Source organism: Tympanuchus pallidicinctus, unplaced genomic scaffold (assembly GCF_026119805.1).
Source record: "Tympanuchus pallidicinctus isolate F22 unplaced genomic scaffold, pur_lepc_1.0 scaffold16, whole genome shotgun sequence".
NCBI classification, from domain to species: Eukaryota; Metazoa; Chordata; class Aves; order Galliformes; family Phasianidae; genus Tympanuchus; species Tympanuchus pallidicinctus.
The window spans coordinates 10,157,196-10,176,230 of NW_026294679.1; the positions used below are offsets into that span (position 1 = coordinate 10,157,196).

At 36.5% G+C, this 19,035-nt stretch overlaps 1 protein-coding gene across 3 annotated transcripts in view; it reads left to right on the forward strand.

Moving 5' to 3' along the window:
- The window catches only part of SORCS1 (sortilin related VPS10 domain containing receptor 1), a 269,815-nt gene that overhangs the window by 106,233 nt on the left and 144,547 nt on the right, over positions 1–19,035 (forward strand). For all 3 annotated transcript variants that reach the window (XM_052677145.1, XM_052677146.1, XM_052677147.1), the window contains exon 3: positions 9,972–10,071. In XM_052677145.1, the coding sequence (XP_052533105.1) occupies positions 9,972–10,071 (100 nt within the window). The remainder of the gene's footprint in view (positions 1–9,971; positions 10,072–19,035) is intronic.

Genomic DNA, 19,035 nt, shown 5'->3' on the forward strand with positions numbered 1-19,035 from the left:
TAGGTCTGTTACGATTACAAGGTAGAAGGACAGTTCAGGTGTCTGGCTGAGTTCCTACTGGAAACGTAACTTTGATGACTAGATTATATAATTAATGTTTTTGGGCACCCGTAGCTTTGGAAAGGCTCTTCTTGTTTTAACTGTAAATAAATTAAAAGCAGGTGGCCTGGGGAAAAGATCTTCTGGTCCAATTTCATAGTTTTTTATAAAGGCACTTGTATATTAGTTTTGAGTAATGGAAAAAATGTGACCCATCAGTAATAATTTTAGTATCAAGGAGTCTTGTCAAAATCTTTCAATCTACAGTCCTTATTTTCTCAAAGCCAGAGATATATGCAAGATATCTTTTTGCAGTACCAAGCAAAAAGGCAACTTGTAAGATTTTTCTAATATGGAATTTATGGCCCAGCTTTCAACTTTTTTTTAATCATTTGCCAGTAGCATACAAACAAGATACCATTTTATCTGTAGATAGTTCTGACTTACATTATTTTCAAAATCAAAGAACTAGAGGAGTTGAGCTCATTCCTAAACTATCAGCCTTCATTTCCTTTATGCACAAATGCCACCATATCAGTTCTCTAATAGTCTGCTTGAACACCTCACCTTGACCACATCTTGTTCTGTTCTTAATACATAGCACATGCCATTGACCTTTTATATTTTTCTCCCCTGTGGAATGATTGGGAGCATTCATTCTCTTCAGGCCCAAGATACTGTATTAATCTTCTGTTGTGTACTTTCATTTCATTTCCTGGAAAATAAATAAATAAATAAAAAAATCCTTCTTCTGCTACTGGAGTTGACCTGAGGTTAGATGTCAAAAGAACAAATTACTGGCACTTGCTGATAGCCCTAGAGTACCTATAAATAGCAAGCTTTATAACCCCACTGATTCTTGAGATACATAGTGATAAATATGCTCCTACCAACCAAGAAAGGAAGAAAACAGCTGCATGGCTCCAGGTGATGAGTAGTCTTTTAAACTGACAGAATTTGTATGGCTGCATCTTTCAGGTGGTTTCAAAAAGAAAAAAAGATACAAAAATCTTTGTATCTGCATGTTTTAAAGTAGTTATTAGTGATTCGTGAGTACTCGTCTCATACATATACTACAAAGAATTCAAGGCTCAGACAGCAGCAAATTCTTTCTTAGGTGATGTGGCAGACTAAGGTAGTAGTTTAACGGGGCTGCCTGTTCTCTTCTAGAACTAAGAACTAATTGAAACTTTTTCAGTGGAACAGTTTTCTACTAAGAAATGCAATATTAGTCAGGTAAAATCTTTCAAAATATTTTAAAAATGAAATCTTGACAGATTGGAATGATTTGAAACTGTGTGTTTCATTTTCTTTTTGTTTCAGTTGAGCTTTTTTTTCCTTTGAAGTTACAGTCAGACCATATTATAAAATATTCAATGCATTGGACGAAGACAGCATTGATACTAGTGGGGTGAAAGACTGTGAAATGTTTTTTTATGTAATCTTTTTCCAGTGCACTCTTGCTCTATCCAGATTTTTGGAATTGCGATGCTTGAAAATAAGGAAAAAAAAAAATTGGAGATGAGCTAAATGCATTTTCTGGATGTGTAATGTGACTGTGGGTACTAATATATCTCTGATGTGGTACATCAAATCTTTTAGCAAAGATCAGCCCACCGTGAGGTTTTGTGGATTTGGTTTTTGCATTGTATTTTTTGGCCTAGCAACACTTATGTTTTCAATGAAGCTACTATGACCTCAGTGTTTTGATGGGGATGGGGAGTGTAGGACATGACTGTCTCATCTCACTGATTAATGGAAAAGCTTCCTGTTGCTCTGCCCCCAAGCTACAAAATCCATTAACCACCCCTTGGGGTGCCTGAAATTTATTCTGGCCATTACCATCAATTAGAAAGTTAATAGTGTGATGATTACTGGGCTACAGTCCCAGCTATTTGTGTGATTTACACCAGGCCAGGGTGGAAATGGGAAGATACAACACTCAAAGAGCCACTTTACAAGCAAGAACTAAGCATTAAGAGTGCAGAGATGTCAGTGCCCAGTGTAAACATATGACAGGGAGAATCATTAGTCTGTCTGAATTCTTTTAATTTAAATGGCATATGTTAATTTAAATGCATGGAAGAGCAACTTTAGTATTCACCATACCTAAGATGAGTATTTTTGATTATGACCATAAACCTTAAATCATGCTGCGCTCAAGGGAATAATTTCATTTTGAGTTGCAGTTGTACCTGGTAGAAAATGCTGTGATGCAGGAAGGGAGGAAATTTGCATTTTAGCCTTGTGGGTTTATTTTTATTTTTCTTATTTTTTAAGAAAAAGTAAGGCGGATGAGATCTTCTGGACTGTTGCTCTTCCATCTGTAGTCCTCAGATTCCTCCCAGTTTTACTGAGGTAGCAAGAAACAAATCTGTAACCAATAAACTCTTAATCACTAAATCAGGGTCTGTTCCTTCATTGGAAATAATGCTGAAATATAGAAAAATAATGCTGTAGATTTTGACAGGGAAGGAGAAAACGCTTGAGTGTGCGTACAATTAGATACATGAGGATAAACAGTATCTCAGTTTCTGGTGTATATCAGCTCCCAAATGCCACTGGTCCTAATCCAGTATTGGAGTTACCGATCCTTCTCTCATGTATTCAGGTGCTGTAATGTGAAATGACTCCTAGGAGGAAAAGGATAGATTGCATTCTGACAGCAAAGATCATTTTGTTTTCTCACCAGCAGCTGCTTCCAAGCCATGAGGAGTCTATGGTGTTTATAACTGGCCCGTTCTGTGTTTGCACTGGTGCAACTCCGCAGTAAATAGATCAGATTTATGCAAGAGTATCATTGGGATGTGAACCCTGTTCGACAGGCAGAGGATTGGAGAATAGGGATTTTACTGACTGTAAGCATATTCTCTGTTCTTACCCCATAAGTAGGAGAAGTCACAATACAGTGAAAATTGGATTATTGGTCAAGCAACACAGGACAGACATTTAAAATTGGAGAACATTTAAAGGGGAGAAAAATGTGTACCATTTCCATTTATTTAAAATTTGATATACTTTCCTGCTGATGTATTTGATCTTGCTCTTTGAGTATCTTAGCTTTATGCTACAGTTTTTCTGAAACTTCACAGAAATGTGAGTTCTACCATGATGGTTGTGTTTCCCTGAATTTCACCTGTTTGTTCAGCTCAGCTCTGGGTGACAAAAAGTGTAGACGGCTGTAAAACTGCATCCCCTACCTACAGCATTCTGTACCACATAGAGGTTTAGCCATTTGGTTATGAGTTCTGCCAGACCCTTTACTACACCTATGCAAAGGAGATGGGTGGTCAGTGCTTCAGATATGATGTAGTCCTGAGAGTCACCTAGTCTGGAGGGAGGGAAAGAGACCAATATTCTTCACTTAGGTTGTAAATCTGAGTAACTCCCAACTGAAGCAGCAGTGAAGGGAAGCTGACCAAATTGTCTTTCTACAACCATTATCAAGAATGTGGATAAGTTGCTTGTTTGAAGGAAAACAATGACTCATTGAGGACACCTAAAGGAAACGCTTCCTGGCTCTCCCTGTTTCCTTTGTTTCTTGTTTGGTGAAGATTTTGAATAGCTATCTAATTCAGTATGTAAAATATGAACTGCTTGTCACATCTCTAAATTATTTATAGCAATAATCAGCTGAACTGTGTTAAGCCAAAAACTACAAGAAATTTGAGTGTGTATTTTTTTTTTTTTTTAGCCTCCTTTTTCCCCCTCCCTCCAAGTCCTCTAGACAGCTTCCATAGGTGAGAATCTTCATTCTGTGATGAACTAGTTCTTTCCAGAAGGGACAAACATTACATGTTTCCATAAATTCTTGTAAAAATTCATAACTTTCTTTCCACTAAAACCTGTGGCCACAACTCAAACTAGGAGCAAGATAATTTCTAAATGGCAGTTTGTATCTGTTAAAATATATATTTAAATTCTATTTCATTTTACATTTCTTTCTTTTGACATTTCTACTAAGGTTTTTTCAATTCTTATTTACATGCACAAAACCTCAGCAAGTTTATGCTTCAGGATGGAGTAGGAAGTCAGTGGAGCCTGAGGGAACATGCAGTTGAGTGTCACAGACTTGAAATGTAAAAGTTGGTTACCTAGTCTTTCCCTAAGTTTCCCTCACCTAGAAAACGAGAAACAGTAATAGTTTCCAGCCTGCTGAGAGTCTCATGAGAAAACAAGGTCATTGCAGATGTGTTTACTCAGGAAGTGAGTCATGTTGGTCCCTTGAGTTATAAAATCTCTTCTATTTCTTTCCACTAGAGGTGTCTTTAAAAGTTAATTTCAACCTGTCAGGGTAAATCTGTAGTGTTCTTAGCTCTGTGACATAAGCAGTGTTGTTAGAGATGTTAAATTAAAGAAATGCAAACTAGCTCTTGCCTTGTTTCTGCTGTCAGGCCACTTGCTAATGCTGCCCTCTTGATCCAAACTGTTATGAAGGATAAAAAGCAAACAAAAGAAAACAAAACAGCCATGAAAGACACTTCTCTGAACTAGCTTCACTTTATGTTAATCCCTGCTTAAAGGACACAAGTTATAGGCAGAAGTCAGTCATGATCCATCTATCTGGTTAGAAAGGCCAGAAGGGCATATACAACACGACTAGGACCAAAGAGCAGAAAATCTTAAGCAGAGGCAGTGTGGTAGAGATGAGAATGCTTTCAGCGTAGAAATGCCCGGAATAGTCAGTAAGATAAAAGCATTTTAAATGGAAGTCCTGTGTTCTGCATTGAAGGTCTCAGACTATCTAACTCAATAACCTACGTGCTGAGGGGGCAGTCACTCAGAGTGTGACTTCAGGGTGGCAACATGCAAATGAGGGCAAGAGTGGCCTCTTTGTGGAGAAGCAGTCCTTAGGAAAGGTCCAGTGATACAGATTTCACTGCATTTACATTTTGCAATTCTTCTTCAAAGTTACGAAATAACTTTTTTTTTCAGAATGTCTGTCTTTGAGAACCATAGATTTTTGGTTGGAAGTAGATGAAGGTTTAGAGAATTGTTTATATGAGTTAGAATATCAGCAAGTGGTGAGAAATGTTCAGGTGAGGCAAGGTAATTCTTCTGAAAAACAGAAGTAACTTGCTATGAAAATGAGGAGCAGCAAGAAGCTAGGATCAGGTCATTTCCAGGGTTAGTCAGGAAGCAGTTAAATCAAAATAGGCATCAAGCCAAAAGTGACGTTTATCAGTGGCGTGTAAAAGGCTTTAATAGGTAGAACAAGTGAACTTAAATGGTTGTCTTGAAGATGACTTTGATGTTATTAGCTTTTGTGAAACAGCATGGCATGACAAAAATCAATGAGGAACTTTAGTACTTGGCTGTAAAGCCATGAAGGAAAGAGTTTCGATTTAAGTGATGAGGGAAGAGCACCTGAGCATATAACATCCCCCAAAAGCAAGAATGCAGAAGTCTACAACTCTGTGGTAGAGTTTAGGCATGAAACATCATATGCAGGAACATTAGTAAGCTCCTGCATTAACAGCTCCACTATTTTTCACGGGCCTACAAGATCATCTTAAATGCATTAATGATTCCTTTATTCAAACACTTATTCAATGAAAGCCTTTATAAGAGCAACCTCTGACATCACAGCTCTGCTGTCTGCAGTATAAAATCTTTCTATCCAAAAAACTGTTCGAGCAGAGATTAATACAATGGTGGCTGGTAAATCTCGTGCTCAACAGGCCAGTCTCTTCCAAGGTGGCAAATGTAGTTATGTGCAAGGTTGGAACAGGTAATCTTACAATCATGACTATTTCTTGCTTAAAATATCTTACTTTTATCAGGGTTGAATTCACATGCTGGAGTCCACCTCTTCATGCTGTTCCTGGTCATGGCGGGTTGCTCACTCTGCTGTTCCTGAAGCACCTTATAGTTACGCCTAGCCCTGTCTATCAGGGTTGGCTGCCACTTGGAGAGCAGATAGAGCACAAATAAAACCGTGGTGAAGGAGGAGGGTGAGTGCGCATGATGCATAGGGCAGTCTCCTGATGGTAGGGAGGAAGAAAAAGCAGTCACATTAGTCTACAGAAGCCAGTCATGGCTGGTGGCAAAAGGAAAGAAAGTGCTTCTTAATGAATATTTATGGAGAGAAAATGGTACTTGAACAGTAGAAGTTGATACCCTGCTTAAATCTGGTGTTTAATGTTCTTTTTCCCTACTAAGAATTTTCTAGAAAGATCTTTCTGAACAGAAACATCAACAGGTTGGTTTTTCTTGTCCTCAGCAGCTTTTTTTAAAACAAGTACAGACAACCTTAAATTTGTAATGAAAGAAAGTAAGCAGTGACTTGCTAGAGAGTTGACTTAATTTATATATTCAAACTGACAGTCCTCAGAATTTATCTGTGCTTCTTGAGGAAGAAGAAAATTTCCATAGGATTCGTGTTACTGGGTGATTCAGGTTGCCTATTATAGTTGTGAAATATTGGTAGGACTGGATTGAGATATATTTATGACAGTAGGCAGACTAATGGAATTCAGTGACTTTATTTAAAACGTGCAGGAGTTTATTATAATACAGTAATAGGAATGTCATTTACCCTGACAGGAGAAGAGGGAAAAGCCCTGTCAATGAATAATAACGAAGTTATTTAAATGTCAACTTTCTTGCAAACAGTTTGCAAAATATAAATTACTCTGCATGTTTTTAGTTTAATTTTCTTTTAATTTATTATGCATGGAAGTCGTGGTTTCTGTACTGCAGTCGTATCATTTTCTTTATACTGATAAATGAACTAGCAATAATCAAAATGTTTATCTCACGGAATGTTTGCAGAAATCATTCTTATTTACCAGCTGAGTAGGAAGTCTGATTCTGAAGAGCTACTAGTAAAAGTTGGGGTTAATTTAATGGAACTAATGACAGCTAGGATAGTGGGACAGATATGAGGTAATCACAGTTAAGTATAAATAGTCTGTTCCTGAAAATTATTCTTTGGTGTATCTTATCTGCATTTCAGCAACATCCACAGTGTGCTAATGTCTTGCTTTTTTTCTTCTCATTTAATTAGACCAACACAGATCTCAAATCTCTCTGCAGACCTTCCTGTTTCAAGCAGCTGGACTTGCTTTGACTTAGCCTTAACTGTACCTTGTCAAAATGAAGCAAGTCAGCCTATAGCATTCTGAAAGAAAACAATTTACATATGGATTTAAATTATTTGATGAGACCTGTTCAACAACTCTCCTCTACATGTGCATGTCTACACTATAGACCTAATAAAATGCATCCTACTGTTCACTACATTATATATTATATCAGTAGATATAGGTTTTCAGCAGATGAAGTTACTTTCCTGTGTTTTTCAGCTCAACAGGTCCCGTGTTTGGTCCTTTCAGATGATTCAGATAGATGTTTGTTTTGCTCGTTTTATACAGATGCAGAGCATCACAGAAGCAGCCTGCCCCTCAAAGAATGGGAAATGTTGCTTGATACGTACCTGTTCCCCTCCAGTTAATAGGAATTTAATTTGATAATCCTATGTTGATACTCCTGTCTATAACCTGCTGAAGTGCCTCTGTCTTTTGCAACCACTCCAGGTTAGCTTGCTTCCTGGAACACAAAATGGCTGATAATATATATTTATATATTATACCTGTTATTTATATATTTATAAATATATATATATTTATATACCCGTTTAATAAATAAAGACAAACACCCAGGCTGCCAGTCGACGTCTGTACGTATGCATATATGATAGGAATAAGTTTGTTGATACCTCTGAGTCATATCCCAACAGAAGCTTTAGATGCATTTCATTTGATTCAATTCCACTGCTCTTTGTGCACCCACCACTGTTTTGTTGTTAAAGCTTTTCTAAATGCCCATCTGTTGTTGCATAGCATTTATCTGTCTGTTAACATTGAGGTTAACTACAAAATGGCATAAGAATAACAGACTGTAGCTGAACAGACAGGAGGACAAGCTATTACTAATTTAGAACAGGATAATGGGAATAAGACATAACAGTGGTTCCTTTTATCACTTGCATATTTCTTCATCTGCAAAAAACAGTTTTCCAAGTCTTCCTTGTAACATTTTTGTTGTTTGTTATAGATGTTGGCAGAAGTGCACACTTCCGTATGAGTATGACATTACCTGTTAATAAGCCTATGAATGCCAAATAAGAGATTTGAAGTGAGACAAGGCTTATAATTCTAATTTGCAATAGACCTTCAGCATCTCTTTGGCTGTACTGTTGTGAGGCTGTTTAATAATCTCTAAACAAGTTTTGTGGGTTGAATTTTCTTCATTTCCATCCTTCTTTGAAGGGTCCCATTTTAAAATCATTTACTGGCTTAGAGATGCATTACTTCATTTAAAATATATTTTTTCTTAACTCAGTAGGCCAAACTTAATCCTTACCTTTAATTATGAATGTTTATTAGCCTTAAATTCACAAAAACGTCTTATGTTTGATGTAGAAGGTGGGGCAGTGAGCTGGACAAGGTGACCAAAGTGAGCCAGCAAGGCTGTCTTCAGCCTTCTGCTGGACTTTCTGCACCTGAACACCAGAGCGTCTCTGAAATATTCAGTAACAGACATAGCTATTGCAGTGTCCTTCTCCTAGGTCTACTGAAGAAATAGCTGGGCTAGTTTACATGCTCTCCTTGGGGAGATGACCTTATAAAGGCAAAGATCAGTCAGTAGGTGAGAACTTTGCATTAATCTTCTAACTAAGAAAGTTCACACGCAAAGGTCACGGGTGCATATGTTTCTTAGAAGGGAGCAAGGAAAAAGACCACAAGCCAGTTGTTACGCAAAAGCAAAAGGCAAACTAATTCTTTAATAAACTTCATGAATAGAAAAGCTCAGCTTCAATGCAAATCCTCATCTTGGTGGAATTTGTTTTAATGGATAAAAGTCCAAGCTGCTCCTGCCCGGCATTGTTCACGTAATGAACTGACTGCAAAATCTGAAATCCTAGAAATATGGCATGAATCAGCTACAGGTGTGGAACACAATTGTAAGATCTAATCCTCATGTTGCTCCCTGACAAAACCAACCAAACAAAATAAACCCATGCTGCCATTAATGATAGGCATTAAGTACTTTAAATATCTTTGTGAATTTGGCTGGCTGTACTAGTTTTGGGCTGATTATCTAAATTTCTTGGTTATTAAAACATAATTCAGACAAGCATGAGGTGCATAATATAAGTACAAATCTGCTGCTGACAGTTGATCTTCATTCCAGTCAGATGTTGAGAGTAAATGTCATGGGAACTTAGTGCAATCTTATTTGTTCACTTCTTTTGTCACCCCAAAATGTGTAGTCAGTATCTCTGTTCGCAATTTTCGTATCAGAAATATATTATTTTCCCTACAAGCAATGGAAAAGGATTGCTTTTAAAGAAATAAGGTATGTGCCCATACAATCTGCTAGTCTTTATGTATAAAACCACAGAAATTGTAGTTGAAATGCTTATATAGTTGTTTTTGGTTTTCTTTTTTAGAAGAGCATTACTTTTTTCACAGAAAACTGAACTCTAATTTCACTGAACAATCAACTGAAACAGCTTCATTGCAGTGTGATGAGAAAGGACTCTTATCTTAAAAAAATTTGGTCTAAGGCTGGAACATACAATGAGTTGATAACTATAGTCTCGTGCTATCTGCTGTTTGGCATTTCTGGCTATTGTTATCTTCTATACACAGAATTTAGCATTTCTTACTGTGTGTGTTTATTTTAAAGTGCTTTGGGAAGATGCTGGTTTAATTTTTCCCAATCTAATTTAAATGCAAACTGTTAGCACTCACATGATGCTGTGTGTATACAATCAAGTATCATTATATACTACATGAATCATTCAAAAAACTCTGGAGATCCATTCCGCTATGTAAAGTATGATTTGCATTGAAAAACTGCCAAGTGGCTTGCGGTTTTGTGATTAAGTGTTCTTACTTATGAAATTTCTATTTGAATCATAGGTCAACAGATTATGGGACAACGTATGAGAAATTGAACGATAAAGTTGGCCTGAAGACGATTTTGAGCTACTTATATGTCTGTCCAACAAACAAACGAAAGGTAGGTAGTAATGAGGTTTGCTCGTTTTGACTGCTTCCTTGTAATCCTATTTTTGTCAATATCTGTTACTATTAAATGTCTAGAATTTCTCTGTCTCTCCATCCTTGAAAAAATATGTAATGATAGCAAAACATACGTCAGTTTACACCAGCTATAGTACCTGTCAATGTGCTTTGGAGAATATGCATTAGCAAAAATACATGCATCCAATTGTTTGCCTATCTTCTGCCTGCTGATCATTTTTTCTGAAAGTAACAGAGACATGTTAAAATGACAGAAATACATCTACAGTGGGCAGATTAACATCATTTCTTTTAAGTGCTTCCAATAGGGAACCAAGCAGGATTTGACAAAATCCTGCAGAGAAAATACCTTCTGAAGCCCAGAAGGTTTTAATCATGCAAGCACCCAGCTGAGTAACAATTTACTAAGAATTTATAATGCTGACTTTCATAAATGGAAGCTGTTGCTTTCTCTGACAATTTTTTTGTAATTCATAGGTATGCAAAAGGAGATGATGAAAAAGTTTATAATGATAATGAAAACTTGTATTCTTATATATAGATATACTAGAAAAAGTGATGTTGTTTAAAGGCTCCTTCTCTTTCATGTTAGCTGTCATATTTGATGATAGACAGTTATTACCACTGGTGTTTTCATGTGGACATTAAAAAATAACTTAATTCTTCCTGAAATTACAACTTATTTTATTCCTGACTTCCTCAGCTTTTGGTCCAGAAAAAAACGGGGGGACAAAAATCAAAACCAAAGAGTCGTTAAATAAATGTAAATGGTGACATTATTATCCTCTCATCTTCTTAGCTGTGGAACTGTGCACCCTCTGTGTGGAAGGCCCAGCTCCAGCTCTTTTCTTTTACCAAGGGTGTTATGAAGCTGGCTCGTGTCATTTTCCGTATTCGCTTTCTGTCTTAGTTCATGATTTGAATTGTTCCAGGCAGAACTAAATTGATTCAGAAGAAATTCCTAGTGAAGACTCATTTGTGATTGAGATTGTGTATGTTTGGGCAGCTAAGGTCACCATTTCTGCTGCTTTCATCGTACTGAAACATTTATGTATTCGTTCAGAGAGAATATGAAAGGAAAAAGGAGCTGCCCAGAGGGGACAGTGCCTAGCTTTATTCTCTCATAGATCATGTTTAACCCTTTATTCAAAAGAAACTGACACTTCTAGGCATGAGTCATTTAACCTGTTAAGTAATTGACCCTGGGATGAAACAAATTACATTCTAGCACTGCCCCCTTTTCTCCAGTTTACAGTACCTGTGATGGAGTATGGATCTCATCCTCTACTCACCTGTACTGTGAGCATGTCCATAACCAAGGAATATTTGTCTGATGTTCAAGGACATTTTTCTTTCCTCTGATAAAACTGTTTCCAAACACCAGCACATAAAACTAGAATGTATGTCTGAGATCATACATTCTACTTCCTTGCTACAGGCAGCTGCCTCATATGGTCTTAACGAGACACCTGTCAAGGGCTCTCTTGAAAGTATTCTGAGTAATGGCTTGTAGCTCTGGAATTCCAGTTGTTAACTGTTCTGATAAATTTAGTTTTGCTGAAAAGAAAGGAGTTGGTTACCTCATACTGTTGTGTTGCCTCATGGTCAATTCCTCATAGCTGCTTACATGGTTATTATTATAAAAGACTGGAAAAAGGCGAAGGGATGGGAGATAAATAATATATCTTTATATCTATCTATATATCTTTATAATAAGAAACAAAAATAGGTTCAAGTCTTGGGATGAAATCAACTAAATGTGTGAAATTAGTGGAGATTTACTGTCTCATGGCAACTAACCTGTGACAAACATGTAATTACTTTAGATGGTAAAATAACTACATTATCAGTGTCATTCAAACATCCTTTGAGATTGAGATTTGAAAGGTTGGTCTCCTGGTTTGCACATAATTGTACTTTATATTTCTTGGGGAGTAATAATAGTGTTCTCCAGAAAAATTAATAATCATTTTAGCTGGGCAAAATCAGCACGACCCCTTAGCTATTGCACAGTAAAAAACTAAGCAGGAGCTAAGAGTTTTGCAAGCATATTAGTCCAACTTAAGTTCTGAGCAGCTCCAAAAATCCATAACCCAGCTGCATCTTCCAACTTCCTTCTTCATACTGCCACTCTTGTTTGTGTAACCATCTGTTGAGTTGGATCAAGGGCTAATATGCCTGGAAATTAATCCCTTTCTAGTTCAAAATGCAAATGGATGAAAGCAAAAAGCTTCCAGGTGGAAAGGTAGAATAACTCATTCTGGCAATAGAGTACACTGAAGTTGGCCTGTAATCAGTATGGGACAGTGCCAGAGGAAAGCTGCTACACCTGGGATAAAAGGACCTTAGTGAAGGTCTAAGACTGAATTGTCCAAAACTTACTTGAGCAAGAGGAGAATTATGTTTGCAGGGAGAACTTCTGGAGACTACCTATTCTGTTTTTGTATAACATCAGATTATTTCTCCAGAAGCATTTAAATATAAGTATCTGTTTTATTTCATCTCCCTTAAGTATGAGAGCATGGAGAAAAAAATGTAGAGCTATGCCATGCTTCCACACAAAAATATTTTGCAGTGAAAGCAAAAATATTGAGTCAGTTGGGGTCGTTATTATACCTGCTGGCAATCAGAAGGGAGAATTTACAGCTTTTGTCACCAAGAAATTGTCAGCTAATATCTTGGGATCCCCAGACCTGAGTTTCTTCTTTTCTGAAATTCTGACAACGCTGTCAGAAACTCTGGCTACTGTGAAACTGTCATCTCGTTTCACTAACATGGGCCAAGTAGACAACTGCAGGCTTTTTTATTTCATTAGAAGATTGAACTGCTCTAAAGTCCTTGATTTCTCCGATACACATACTGTGTGCATGAAGGGTTTATGTGGTGCTGTTGTTAATACTTCACAAACACTGACAGTGCTTTCCCCAAATATGTTAGATGAGGTAAATGATTCTGCTTAGACTGTACCTACAGCCTTCAATGCTCTTTGTTCCACAGTGCTTTTGTTTGCAGAAACAGCCTTCCTCAGTAGTAGAAAATAATACATTTGTTATCTTGCAGATATTGGACAAAATACCTTGCTAATATGATTCATGTGGGACCAGCATGTGCTTAACTTACTACTGTTGATATTTTATTATAATAAATATCCTTTTAGCAGTTAGTTAGCTTTTAGGAATTGTCCCATTGAAAAAGAAAGTAAATTTGTATTCTAACTCAAGAGGAATTGCTTGCAGTGACGAAACCAAGTGTATCCTGTACATAGCCTTGTCTGTTCTGTGCAAAGAGAAGTAGTTAGAACAATGAAGTGTTGAATGCATGTAATAGGATTTTTTCAAATAACTAATAAGTTTGTTCATGAATTTGTGATGAATTTCACTTTCTGGAAAAGAACAAACAATGACATGTGTTAAATTGTTTTGTTATAGTTTGTTTTCTCTGCTCTGCCTAGGAGAAAAACTCTATCTATAAACATATAGGATTTGCAGGACTCTCACTGTCTCCGAATGCCAATTTCTTTTTAAAAGCTTCCATATTTTTGTCTCCTTATTTCACAAAAATTAAATCCTTTAATCAGATGCTGTAAATAATGTCATATTACAAAGGGGAAGAAGGGGGCCTCAAAATAAGAATGAGAAAAAATTCAGGTACTGTTTAAAACTTAAACCACTGCGCTCTTGCTGTTACTTGTTACTTTTCTGAATTGCAGTATTTTCTTTAGGAAATAGCAGAAAATCGTGAGTAATATATTGTTGTGTAAGCTCTATCAATAGAAGAGATGGAAACCCCTGTTTCTCAGTATTTTCTACTTTCACTAAATTACTGTGCTACCTGACTCTATGACTGATGACACAGATCAGGGAAGAAAAAATCATAACACATGGATCTTGCCAAAGACTCAGTGCCTATTTGAGTATTTGTCAAAAAGTCTACAGAAGAGAGAATCTCCAACATACAATGAATCCCTCAGCTTACGTATGTTAACACTGGTTTATTTGTTAGATGCATACAGCCTTTTCTGAAGGAATATAAAATGATTTAAAGTTGTCTACATGAGGCAGTAGTGCTTTTAAATAGTGCACTGATAGGTTAAAAACTAAAATAAGCTAGAAATCCATGTTGATATCTTGAAAAACTTGCAAAATTTTGGCATTCACTTTCCTACAAAATCATACACTAAGTTTTATTATAGTCTTTATGAAAAACCTTTCACATAGGTTGCTTTCAAGCATTGCAATGGAAATCATAGCTGTGGAAATAAAAGCAGATGTGGGATGTGGTGGTGATTTTAAAATTAATTCTCTGGAGCTTTTCTTTAACTCAAAGTGTTGTGCGTTAATTTAGACAGTTTTGTTGTATACAGGGAACTGTGCTTTTTGCAGAGCCAGTATGTGCAGTTCATTCATTCCTTGTACTTTCAAACCCTTTGTGGTGGTGTATCTCCAGTTAATAAAATACTGGATGATAGTACCTGCAAGCAACTTTATACTATTTGTAGCATGTCTGGTCCATCAGACATCTCCTAGGGGGTTGAATTTTTATGTTAGGTTTTTTGTTGTTTTTTTCTCCCCCTCCCGTTCTTTCTACAGACCTGCCTTGAATTTTCCCTTTATTCCTCCAACTGTTTGGATAACTGCTGTGTGCAGTACAGTATCTCTTTTTTTTTTTTTTTACACTCTCTAAAGATGAATGGATTACAGATGCCTTCCTCTTCTTTTACGTTTAGTGGTTGTGATTAGCACCTTTATCACAGCATGTTAAGCACCATCCTGTTGTGTGTGTAGCTCAAAGATAACGACTATTTATTGTAAATATAATTGCTCGGGTTTCAGTTCTGGCTAGATCCCTAACTGCTTCTAATTCGTTTCTATTAATGAGTTTTAAATGAAAGGAAACCAAAGTGATGAAGGCCCAGCCTTCTGTCCTTTCTAGCATGTGGTGTATGTGCAGAGGGCAGAACAGTTGGTAAATCTTTCTAGCTGTCAATCGAGAAAGACAGGAGATTTACTGACATTAGTCTCAGTGGGAATGCTTGGATGCTACTTTATATCCTGTTTCAGGAATGTAAAGTACTTTGTCGTACAAAGATTGTGACCCAGAGCTATGGCCTCTTCTAAGCCTTGGGGAAAATGTTTTTGTTCGTAGAGATGAACAGTTCCATCTGATGTTGCTATTTCTCTAGGTGCTGCTACCCTCAATTGGTAAAATCAGATTGGGATCAAAATCCTCTCCCTGACCTGTTTCTAGAAGCTTTCAGAAGTCTGATGTGATGGCAAGACTTCTTTTTTGCACTCAAGAAAATACAGTTCTTTCCAATTGTGTCCTCCTTGTAGGCTTCTATAAATCTTAGTGGTGAGACTTCCAGCTCCTATCAGAGAGGTCAGAGCTTGGCATATCTCTAAGTGCACCTCACTGCTGAGTGATCCAGTTCCTATGGCTGTCAAGGGATGGCATCCTTAACAAATTAGGCACAATAGGAGACTCTAGGTCTACAGTCAATCAGTCATGCCAACAGTCCTGTGTGCTTCTGTAGTGTGTTCTTACAGTGATAAAATCAATTGTTCTGTCACTCTCCTTTTTTTTTTCCATGTGGAAGGAAAGGTCCTCATTAGCTGCAGGCTATGAGTACAACCTTCAAAGGAAGAGTCATAAGAGATCTAAAAAGGCAATGCCTCGTGGATGTGAAAGTTTTATTTTTTTAATGATGTATTCCACAAGATATTACAAGGAGACATTTAAGAAAGACTTCTTAAATTTAAATGGGAGGAACCACCTTGTTCCTTGTACTTGAAGCATTTTGCAGAATGAGACTTCAATTTTATCAAATTTTTATGTATTGAATAAAAAACCGATATGGCATAGGAAGGTATATGTAAAAGCCCCTCTACACTATGACCACAGGTGGTGTTTGGTTGCTGTATCTTTTACTTAAGAAAAAAATGTTTCAGAGGGAAGGACTCAAAAGTGCACTGAGTGGGAATCATATACTGGTTTTGCTGATCTGTTAGGATTAGATAGCAATACATTTGTCTTTCTTCCAGTGGGCTTCTTATGGAAAAACATAAGGATTCTTCTCATTTTCATCTTTTCTGCATGTACAGTTATCTAATCTCATTCAAGAATTACGGCTTAAGATTTCATGAGCTAGTGAGAAAGAGCTGAAATCCCAAATTCAAGGGTGATCTTGGACTGCAGGAGCAGTTTTTGGTAGGTTTATGATAAGACTGCATTACATGTAACAGATCCCTACTCATAGGAGAGAAGGGATGGCTCACCACTAAATTAAGATATTTTTTCACATTTCATTTAATTTTTCAATGCTTTTAATTAAGTTAATACAAATACTTTTGTGTGAACTATTGGTTATTACTATAAAGTCATAACAATATAAAGGTGTAACAATGCATATATTTTTCACTTCAGCTTGTAATGCTTTCAGATTCAAGAGTATGCTTCTACTCTTTCACTGCATCTACTTGTGCTGGTCCTGTGTTACTATTCTTCGTTACTGAATTCACTGGAAGCCAGTAATTAACAAGCAACCTGATTTGTGTTAACAGAGTGAAGGCAGAGTGTCGTCTTCTAAAGTGAATATTCTGACTTTTCAAGTGTCTGGCAGCATTCACTACCAAACTCTGTTGATTCATGCCTGCAGTATTTGACAGCTCTCACAATAGCCATTACAAGCAAAGCCCTTGCCATTATTCTACAACCATATCTCTTCTTGGATATGAAGTGAAATCAAAGCCCATTTATTCCTCTGCTTCTCTTGTAAGGCTATCAAAAATAGTGGCAGTTTTGACATTTTCCCACTTAAAGTTGTACTACAGTATGATGTCTCTTACAGGAGTCTCCAAGGACATACTGAGTGAAACTAATAATAGGAAAGTACGAGCCACAGAATTCAGCTTTAGAGCTAAAATTCACTCAGATTCCACTGTCTACAAACTGGACATTTAGAACTTATGCATGGTAATCTGTTGTTAAATGTCTCAATTTTTATTCTTTTTTAATTCCTCAGTGATTTTCCAAATATTCTGGAATAGGTGATAGTTCTTTTGGCAACAGAAGATGTACTCCAGCAGCTTAGAGGACAGAGAAATACAGTTAGCTGCAGCTCAGGTAGAGGTAGCTGGGATTGATGTGATACACGTGTGTATCTAAATACAACACAGATACGTCCTGTACGTCCCACGTAGCTCCATGCATTTCTATAACAACTGTTTAAACCAGGGAAAAGTCAGGTAGCCTAACACCTATTTATTTGTTTCCTATGAAAAACTAGCCCCGAGCAGGTAAAAGTTAGCTTGTTCAGAGTTCCATGAAGTTTCACTAAAATCTATATGGTAGGATTGTTTTCATTTACCTTCTGAACTTTGAGCCATTAAAGATACACACCTAAATCTCACTTTTGTATCATTTCACTCAGTGTTCTTGTTTGAATGCATTTGTTTATTCTTATGAAATATTAAATTTACCTTATTTCAGAAGTTGAGCTTAAAGAAAAGAAATACTGTGATATTGTGATATAATTGTGTAGTGACTGATATGTTGAGGTTTGAAAGTAATAAATAGTAGCAAATACATGAATACTCACCACAGGAGCACTGAGTTCAACTCTCCTGTCAGGCCTACGACAAATTCATATGTAGTATTTGTTAATTAGCAGATAGTGTAATCTGTAGAGCATGTTATCCAGCAGATTGTAATTGCTTACCCCTTCTGCAGTCTAGGTACATTGTTTTGATGAAATGGGTGACTAAATTATTGCATAGTTGAGTGTTATGCCTTCTGTCTAGCTGTACTTGGCATACAAGGAGAAGAAATGTAGAAAGTCGAGAAAAAGGCATTTTTGTGTATGAAGATTCTGATTAACAAATGCTGGTAAATATAGTGTAAAGGTGTGCTGGTAAAGATTTATGGATGGAATAAAGAAATTGTCTGATTGCTAAGAAAATGAGGAATTTAATTTGTATGCAGCAAGCATGAGAATTAGTGAAGAGAACAGTGTGGAAGCAGCCAAGCTTGGAAAAAGTGGGAATAATTCAGTATTTGATAAGGTAAAGATAGTGCAAAAATTAGAATTGAGCTTCTTCATGTTAGTGCTAATAAGTAATAATGTTAGCCTACTTTTTGTAGAGAGAGACAAGTTTCTGAAAGTCAGAAGAGAAATAAAAGAGTCAAAGGTAACACAAAACAGGTAATGCAATGGTTAAAAACAAAACAATATTTTAATCTATTTTGTTTTTCTTTGAAGTCTTCCTATTCAACCTCTGTATGTTTTTCATTAACAGCAAAAATAAAAAGATAAAGGAAGATAAAAAGATAAAGGAAGGGCGTATGAGTTGAAGGACAGGAAGAAAAATACAATAATTACTACATTTTATAGAATGTAGTAGAATAGTGGCTTTCTGTTTACCAGGACTTGGCTTTCTGATTGGTGTAGGTTTCTTCTCAAATTCTCATGAAGCCTGTTCTCCTGTGGAGGAGTCCAGTCCAAACACAGAGCAAGTACATTGTTTTGGTGATTCTTCTTGAAATGTCAAGTGTAGTTTGGAGGGGGGAAAAAGGAAAAAAAAGAAAAAAAAAGTTGTAGTATGCATTCAGAAGGTAAGAAATATGTAAATTAACACACTATTTGATAAGAGCAAATCAAATTTACAGTGTGTTCTATATAGAGAGCAGTATAAATTTTGCTATTTAGAGGGAGAAAAATTTCACACTGATTGAAAGCATTTATTCATATTCAAACTTTTCATTCTTGCTCACATCATCCAAAGCTCTTCTCTCCTGATTGTCCAAGGCTTTTCTCTCTTGAGGAAATAAATGTTAAATGGAAAATATTTGGGGACTGAAAAGCCAAAACAATTTTGTTTTGAAATATTTTAACTTTTAAATTCCATATAGACTTACCAACGTGAATGCCAGTGGAACTTAATAA